Source organism: Pundamilia nyererei, unplaced genomic scaffold (genome assembly GCF_000239375.1).
Source record: "Pundamilia nyererei isolate P.nyererei 1_Seehausen unplaced genomic scaffold, PunNye1.0 scaffold00006, whole genome shotgun sequence".
In the NCBI taxonomy this organism is placed as follows: Eukaryota; Metazoa; Chordata; class Actinopteri; order Cichliformes; family Cichlidae; genus Pundamilia; species Pundamilia nyererei.
Genome location: NW_005187407.1, coordinates 2,279,083 through 2,288,364, shown reverse-complemented (window position 1 = coordinate 2,288,364; position 9,282 = coordinate 2,279,083). Strand labels below are relative to the sequence as shown.

Here is a 9,282-nt window from a genome sequence, read left to right as displayed (position 1 = left end):
GTGTGTGTGTGTGTGTGTGTGTGTGTGTGTGTGTGTGTGTGTGTGTGTGTGTGTGTGTAAGCTAGTTACTGCCATAAAAATCAGCAAGTTACTGTGTTATTTTCTTCTTCTTCTTTTCTGTTTTATGGTATGTACTACCCAGCATAAAGGTGTAATACCTCCACCAGCTATGTTGGCATGACAACCAGACAGGTACCTCTGCTATTTAAATGTAATATTAGCACTTACATTTATAGGCTATAAATTTTATAGAGCTTGATACGCCGACACTAAAATTACAATAAAAGCAAATAAACAAAATTATTTTTAGCTTCAGAAAGAAACTTTAAAAGAAATATCTGGTTCTCAGAAAGAAATTGATGCTGCAGAATAAATGAAGTTTAATGGCCGCCAGAAAGAATTTGTGAGGGAGTCGCAGCGCCTGGAGGCTAAACTGTCCTCCACAGTTCTAATAGCATTAAACAGACTTTGTAGGGATAATGGCAGCAAGAAGAAATACAGCCATTCAGAGAGCTGGATTTAGAAACTGACAAGGTGCTTCAATGGGCGCGATAGTGGTGTTGTATTTTTAAAGTGTCAGGTCCTATTATGGCCATTATCTTTATTCAGAGCTGAGGAAGGCAAAGAAAGCTTTGTGTGATGGGAGATGTATGTGTTTCTTTCGCATGTCTCACTTTGATACTGTCTATACCACAGTGTGTGTGTGAGAACCAGTTTGAGTTTTAATTGGAGGTGAAGGCATTTTGGTCTGTCCTCATTTAATGACACAGCCTTGAAAGTTATATTGAGGGCTAAGACTTGGTCATAGGGGTCAGGTTAATACTGGGTATAGATCAAGGCTCGGTTAAAGGTTGTCATTTGGTATTTAGTTGTGATGTTTAAGGTTACGGTGAGATGCCAGCAAATGGATTATGTCAGTCGGCATTCAGACAAAGAGCACAATTGTGAGTGTGTGTCTCTGTTTGTCCGTGGGTGGGTGGGTGTAGCTATTGCCCCTGCTTTGGCCCTCTCTGTACCTCTTGTCTTAACATGGCCAGACTTGAGCTTTTATCCGATTCTTTTTGATCCTCTTCCTTCCCTCCTCACCGTTCCCCTTCCTCGTTCTCTTCTCCCAAATTCTTCGCCTCCTTTCTCTGCCACCCCTCCATCATCACCCCTTATTTCAGAGTGTCCCCCAGTACACCTCCCCTGCTTTCCCTTCTTTCCAAACCCACATCTCACCTCACCCCTCTCCCTTTTTTTCCTTTTTTTCGGGGGAGACTGATCTTATTGCTTCAATCCTCTTTCATTGCCACCCTTTCCCTCCCAATCAACCCCCTTCTCTTGCTTTCCCCCCAATTCCCTTTCTGACAGCCCTGGGAAAACTTGTTGACTTAGTTAGTCCCAGACGCACACAATGATCTCCAGCCTGTTGTCCAGGCAACAGCGGATACAGCCGTACCAATTCCATCTTTTCAAAAGAACGAAAGATTGAGGGAGAGGAAGGACAATGACCTTCTTTTTTCATATGGGCAATGTTCATCAAATACAAAAGTAGGCCTGCCTTGGGGAGGAAGTTGAAATGCAGGACATTGCAATTCCAAGAGGTCGGCCCTTAACGCAAAGACAAACTCCACGGTTCTAGCAATTCTTTACCTGTCAGTTTATGGTCAGTCAATACCTCTGCACCTTAGTGGGTATAACTACAAATACCAACAACTTACTTTTAGTGCAGTAACTGCAAATAGACATAATGACTGTAGGTTTGTAGAAAGGGGCACTTCATATTTAGATTGGTGTTTTTAAACTTGCAGCTTAGCTGATGAGATCGTGTACCTTTCAATGCCTCTTATTCCATGTAGCTAAAATTCTTATGTGCATGCAGGACAGCACAGAGGAGGAAAATGATGCTGCAGAACATTCTTATGAGACCTGCAATGGTACTCTTGGACTTTATTTCCTTGTAAAATCACACTTCGAAAGATTTGATTTATGTTCCTCTTCCAGAAACCTCCTCTGACTTCCCTCTCATGATCCCTTGACATCATTTTTTTTTTTACTGCCCATGTCTCTTGTTCCTATCCAGCCCATTCTTGGCTGTATAAAGGTTCTGTGGTGGAGTTGGCTCTCACAATGAAATGCCTGAGGACAATATGGATTGAGAGGTTAGTTTATGTGAGTGGGCGAGTGAAGGAGTACGTGTAAAAGAGAGCTATAGAGAGAGAGAGAAAAACTGAATGAAATATAATTTTGAAAAAAAGAAACATTCTCTTTATTCTCTCTTTCTTATTCTATGATTAAAAAACATTTTCTCTGATAAGCCTTCTCCTTCCTGCCTGTCCTCTTTCTCCTCTGTGTTTTGTTTAAAAGACCTTTGAGGTCTTTAAACTGATTTGGAGTTCTACTTCACTTTTAGAAGAGATCAATTCAGAGCCAAATCCTTTTCTACCCAGTCTTAGGAGCGTGACAGTCATATTGCACAGGGCTACAGGTTTGCAAAAGACAACTCATGACTGTGAGGCTCCCGTGCTCTATAATATGTTATTCTCAAAGTCATGATAGTATGCAAAGCAATCAGTCCTATAGAACATAATGAAAATACTTAAAGATGAAATATATGTTACATTTAGCTCAACTAGAGTAGGACACCTTTTAACTGTGTTCTAAAAGAACTTGTAATGCAATAACTTTACCCCATTAAAATAATAAAGATACCTGAATGATCAAGAGACAAAAACAGATGAGAAAAAAACCTCTGGTTTTATGAACATGCATGAAAGTCTATTTTTAAACAAAGTATTTGTATTTAAAACGTATGAATGAAGTGATAGTTGTTTTTTAACTTACAATAATCAGATTTCTGCATATTATTGTTATACTGTTTATAATGTTACTGGAATTTGTTTTCCATGTGCTACTATTTATCTCTTCATGCAGATGATGTTTGCTGTTACAGCATCGGCTACGTGCAGCAGTGTAGTGTTTGACTGTCTCTGGTTCTGAATAGCGTCTAATAACTTGCATTAGTTTGTGACTAAGGCAGAATCCTTTTTCTTTTTTTTCGATTACCACATGCTGTTGGTCATGTGACATGATGTCAGAGGATGCTGTTGTTACGCCCTGCTGAAGCACAAAGAAGGTTATTATCGGACAATTGTCTATGTCATCCCTTCAGGAGACTGGCCCCTCCGATCCCCTCCAATCGGTGCTCAATGACTGGGCGTTAGGCCCTCCTATCTATTTCGTCAATGCTGTTGACTCGTATTTTGGAAATTTACACGTTCCATAACTTTATTCATTCTTACACTTGCTACAATCGAGTACTCGCGTGTGTCTGACTTGCATTAAACACTTGAAAACTTTATGTCATTTGTTTTTGTTTTGTTATTGTTCTGCAATATTTGGACAAAATTTACACGAGCTGCATAAACTAATTCTGAATGGCTTCAAATAAAACAAAATGTACTGTGACTGCTGTGGACATGCTGTTGCAAGATTAGAGCATTACTACAATGATCAAGCATGTGATTGAGTCTCTCTCTCTCTCTTATGAGGTCATCCTAAACACATCTACCGTGAGGCCTAAAAGAAACAGGCACCACTAGGTGAACACACTCTGCCACTCATGAGGGTTATTTTGGTCAGCAAGCCACAAAACAGCAAACAACACTATCAGCTTCTTAAAATAAACACGGACGAGTTTTAAGACATCCACATACATAAAATCCCATAAAAACAGAGTCATGTGCTCTTTTTTCGTATGTGAAAACTGATGTGTTGCAGCACTTCCACAACAGGATAGCAGGAACTCAGAGTACACATTAGAAGGCCATTTCTACACTAGATACTGTGTTACAAAATCTGAAGAAAGCTGTGGAGACATACTGAGTAGGCACTCTGAATTACTGCTGTGGATGTGTGGCTAAGACAAAGGGTAGTATTATGTATTTATGATATTGGGAGTAAAGTGCTGGGTATATTGTTGTTCGATACAAGTGTACGTTTCTGAGAGGTAAGCCAGAAATAGACAATGACTACAAGTTACTTACCTTAATAATAGATTAAAAATGTGGCCTTGGGTGTGTCAGATGTATTTAACTTTATGACGCAGTTACTCATAGAGTAACTAAATCATTTCTATTTGAGACATTTGAGACATTTTTTCTAAGTCATCATTCACGATTTAAAGTAACCCTTAAAACTTGACTATTTTTATTGTTGTTGTTGATGGGGGTTAGTTCCCTGACCTCCTAATCTGATGTACTTGTGACTAAAACAAGAATAAAACAAGGTTCTGACAGCGAGTAGTCTATGTATTTTTCATGGAGATGCATCTGTATCTTTTAGTGTCCTCATTGCTCTAAAAATGTTTTGATGCCCATACCTGTAATGAGACTGGAAACCAGCAGGGGCAGCACCAGCATCTGAAGCATTCGCATCAGCAGTTCTCCAGGAAAAGAGAAGAATTTAATTTCACGGTAAGACATGTTATATGGCCGAAGGGCAAATCCCAGGATTATACCTGCAGTGTGAAGCAGAAGCAAAGCAGAAACTTAATGTGACCATTTTAAGTTGACATGACAACATGAGCTTAGTAGAGTCCTAGATTTAACTCCAACACAGGAATGAATACATCCTTAATATGAGTTAAAATTATTAGTAGGCTATGATGCTTGTGACTACTTTCAAAAAAAGATAATCTAAGTAGGTGGTGCTATAGTGTTGAAAGTGAAAAGCACTTGATGTGCCGTTTAGACTCTTCAAAACACCAGTAGTTGCGCAATGGTTGCGACTCCTGCTTTAATTGATTTTTAAAATGAGATTTTCTTGTTAAAATGTCTGTTTTCATCTTCGGTTTCAGTGAAGTCTGTGTCTTCAATGAGCTGTTTGTTCACTCCATCAGTAATCCGCAGACAAGCCCAGGTGGCTGACCCTGCAGCCTGAAGTGAGGAGTATCCGGAGTTTAACAATCAATCAAATGTGTTTGTTGTGGCATGGTGTAATTCTAGCAGGGCTGCAGATGTCCAGGCAGCAGGCAGGCCCGGCTTACATCCTACTGAGTAAGAGTCAGAGGTTAGAGCACTGAGCTGACCTTTGGCTTGATGCCAAAGGCCAGTTAAGAAGTTAATTTATGTTCCCTGTATTCTCTCATTTGGAGAGTTTGTGTTTATTCGTCCTCCTTTTTTAGTACAGCGTGGAGCTGTTGGTTGCAAATTCATGGATTATTTGCATGACGCTTAGAATGTGCTGCACTCTACAAGTTTAAAGAGAGGAGGGCAATGTGGTGTACTCCAGTAATCTTCAGTTTTTAATGAACTGATTTATTCTTCATGTAAAACATGCCTGAAGTAAAAAATAAATCCTCCCCCACTTACCAATAATAACTGCAGCAACAGTGAGAATCACAAAGGCATTTCTGGTAAAAAATCCCTTCACATCGTCTTTTGTCATGTTCTCCACCTTCTGTCTGGCTTTTACTGATCGGGACTGGATTCCGGCTCGGATTTGTTTGAGACCACTCCGGGTCTTCTGCTGGTTCTCACCGTTGCTTTGAGTCATAGCTGCGAGTGAAATCTTTAGATCTGTTATGAATGTGGGAAAACCTGAACTCCACTCAGCTGTGACAGGAACACCTTAAAGGTGCTGATGATTCACTTGATCCGTTGGTCTTCTCTGTCACGCCTTCTCCTTTGGAATTGCCTGGTTGAGAGGGAAGATAATATTTTAAAAGTTACCCAGCTATTAAGATTAGACAGTCATGCGGTTAGTTGAATCAGATAACAGAGGTTAGTGACTCTATCATAGTTTGAAACTACTACAGCAGATGAACAAATACATTTAAGTGAGACTGAAAAATTACAATATCCCATTGCAACTTCTGACAGATGACAGCAATAATTTAGCAGCACCATCCCACAAGAAAATATTTTAACCCTTCCTTGGAGACATGCTTTCTTATGACAAGCCCATGTGCTGCTATGCAAAAGGCTGCAGACTTCCTCTTATGCACACTAGCCTCAACACGTGTACAGTTTCCCACACATCCACACACACAAACACAGCTTCTGGTTAGATGGGTAAATGTATCTGCAAACACATAAACTGGTATAAAATACTAAAAGTAGAAGTTGTTTCTGTACCTTTAGACTCAAGTGAATGCTTCCTTTGGAGTAAAGTCTCAGTTTCTCTGAGGAAAGTTGTGTCTTAAAGCTTGATCAGTGGGAGACGGACAGAGGAGCTCTTTGGCTTTCAGCTGGCTGGCGTGAACAACCAGCAATGAAAAGAAACAGGGAGAAAAAGGAGAGGGGAGGAAAAAGGAAAGGAGGGAGGAGTGGTGGGATTGAGGGAATGAAAGAGCCAGTGAGAGAATGGAGGCGGTGCTGGAGTAGAAGAAAAACTAGCTAGTCACTCATATAGTGTGGGCTTGTGGGGAGGTGAGGCGGGGACTAAAAAAAAAAAAAAAGTGAAGTTAGGTAAAGGAGGGGGTCGCTTTTCAGACGAGGGAAGCTTGAGGAATAATGAGCTTTCCAAGTAGGAAAAAGAGAAAGAACCTTCTTGTTTTCTTCTGTCTCTGTCAGCCTCTCTTTCACATGGTTTTTCACGCTTGATAAGTTCAGCCTGATTGGAGATTCCTGCAGCGAATGAGTCAAGAGAGAAATAAAAGTGCCCCATCCATCAAAAAAAATCTGGAAGTGGATTACCTATTCATACATTTTCTTATTGGCACATTTCCAATAGACACATTATTCAGTCTCTCTTTCTCTCATTTCCCCCCTGTCTTTTCTAAATTGCACATTTTTCCATTGAGTACAAAGTCCAGTTGGCTGCCCTTTATTTCTAAAAACCTGTGGAGTTTTAAGTTTGTTAAACTAAAAAGAGAAGGTAAATATTTACCAAGTGGCTATAGTACAAGTGGTGCTCAGCTTTGGGCCATTAAAGAAACAGACTAGTGATGTGTCGGTCGCGAACGAAATGGCTCTTAGAGCCGGTTCGTTGACGTGAACGACGCGAGCCGTGGGGTTTTTTTTCTTTCTTTCTCTCACCCTCTCTCTTGCACTTTTTTTCTGAGTCACTTGTGCTTTGCGCTGGGAAGAGTGGCGAGGGGCGGTAGTTACACTGGCAGTAGCACAGGAACAGAGCCGGAGGGAAGGAGAGAGAAAGCGCCAGGGACAACAACATCACATTAGAAAGGTATAGTAATCATCCATAACTATTTTCAGTTGCAGATGATAAAGGATTCAGAAAGTTTATTCATGCAGGTCCATATGACAGAGAATATGCATCTTCTTTTTGTTTTCATATTTTAATTTATATTTAATTGTGCTGTGGTTTGCAGTGTTTTGTGTTGTTTCACTTTAAATTTGTTTAAAAGGAAAAAGCTGAAAATTTAAATAGTTAAAAGTTGAAATGTGAATAGTTGGTTTTTGTATTATATGATTTGTTTATTACATTTTATGTGGAGTGAATAAATAAAAGTATATTTACAGTGGCCCCTACAGACAAAGCACATAAAAACTCCAAAACACGTAAAAACTCCGAAGCACGTAAAAACTCCGAAGCACATAAAAACTCCGAAGCACATAAAAACTCAAAACACGTACAAAATACAACAGAAGTGCTCCAGGATGCTCGGGCGCAGAGTGCTTGTGTATAAATACACAAACAATACACATATGCTTTCATGCTTTCAATTGTGTAATTTAAGTGATCTAGGTAGCTCTGTTTTGGAAGTTCAGTTCATGCTAGAAAAGTGTTTTGGAGTTTGTACGTGTTTTGTCTCTAGGGGCCACCGCATATATTTATATATAAACATATATAAATAAAACCACTTCTTTTCTTTTACATTAGTAATTCCTTTTGTGCATAATTTTATATTATTGTTAATAATAAATTAATTAAAGCAACAAAACAACCTGAAGAGCCGGTTTGGAGCCCAAAGAGCCGGCTCTTTTTAGTGAGTCGAGCCGAAAGAGCCAGTTCTCTAAAAAGAGCCGGAAATCCCATCACTAAAACAGACTGTTCCAATAGTGACGCTTGTTTTTAAAATGAGCTGACTGTAGTGCTACTGCACTTCTGCTACCTAAACACAAAATTTACCACACGGGACCCAGGGGTTTGAAAGCAATGACGTGGACTTTATTTTGGCACTGAAATTTAGGAATTTAGAGTCAGGCTTGTCCCGAGGTATCCTTTCTGACTCATAGTGAGGAAACCCAAGTATGGCAGAAATGTTCTGAAATGCCCACTGTCCCTCTTTCTTCATGTGATGTTGGTGCAAATGTTTATGGATTGCAGCTTTGTTTATTCCTTGATATTAAGATAAAGCTAATCAAATGTGTGGCCTTGCAATAATCTATGGCAGAAGCCACTCAGCATGGTCGCAAAAAACATCCTCCCTCTTTCCAGCCATTCATCCAGATAGTCTGAATTCTATTTTAAAGTTTGGTTAAAGTAATTCAACACCAAATTCAGCAGTAAAACATTTTATACACAGTCATTCACAGTGATCTAGACGAATGATGCTTTTCATATAAATTCAAGAATATTTGCGTTTGAAAAATCTGTGCATTACTATAGTACCAGTAGATACACCAGAGAAGAATTTGCTATCAAGCACATTCAATTGATGTTTTGCTGCTTTGATTTCTACATAGCTAAACTACAACAAAGCTACAACTCGTTGGTCCAGGTTTTTGCAGATTACTTTTATTTTTTTTTAAAGAAATGAAAGTGGTCAAGATACCTAACGGGAAACTATGTTCCCTTCGAGGTACATATTTTAGTCAAATACAAACATGTGAGCACACAACTCAGATCACAAGAGGAAATGCATGAAGCAGACAGAAAGGCATGAAGCAAACAGAGTTATTGGCAACATTGGAATCCCACTAGAATACCTTAATAACCATCATTACCTTGTAAGAAACAAACAATTATATTTGAAATACAGTAAAAGTTTGTCTGTGCTGTTATTATACACCTCTGGAATGCCCTGGGCCTCAGAAACACTGAACAGATCCATAATGTCTTCACAGACAGTCTGCAGCTGTCTTGTCAGCACAGCTAATTGCACTGTATTAATACTGTTGAGACATTTGTTTAGGTGAAGAGAGATTGATGAAAAGACATCGTGGTGGCACAGCGATTCTTTTCAAGGACTGTCTGAATCTTACTATTGGATCAATCCGCATAAAATCGATCAAATCTGAAAAAAAGTTTCCAGCTGATTTTTTTTTTGTTGCATGATTGCTTTAGTCTAATTGATGCAGGAATGCAAAATTTTACCTTCATACTTTGAAAACT

General features: G+C 39.3%; 1 protein-coding gene across 1 annotated transcript in view; it reads right to left on the bottom strand.

The window, feature by feature from the left end:
- The window catches only part of slc1a3a (solute carrier family 1 member 3a), a 12,928-nt gene extending 6,668 nt beyond the window's left edge, over window positions 1-6,260 (bottom strand). The window contains exons 1-3 of the mRNA XM_005722056.1: window positions 6,120-6,260; window positions 5,355-5,679; window positions 4,364-4,501 (exon numbers count right to left, since the gene is read on the bottom strand). Of these exons, the coding sequence (XP_005722113.1) occupies window positions 4,364-4,501; window positions 5,355-5,538 (322 nt within the window). The 5' untranslated portion in view covers window positions 5,539-5,679; window positions 6,120-6,260. The remainder of the gene's footprint in view (window positions 1-4,363; window positions 4,502-5,354; window positions 5,680-6,119) is intronic.
- Between the last annotated feature and the right edge of the window lie 3,022 nt (window positions 6,261-9,282).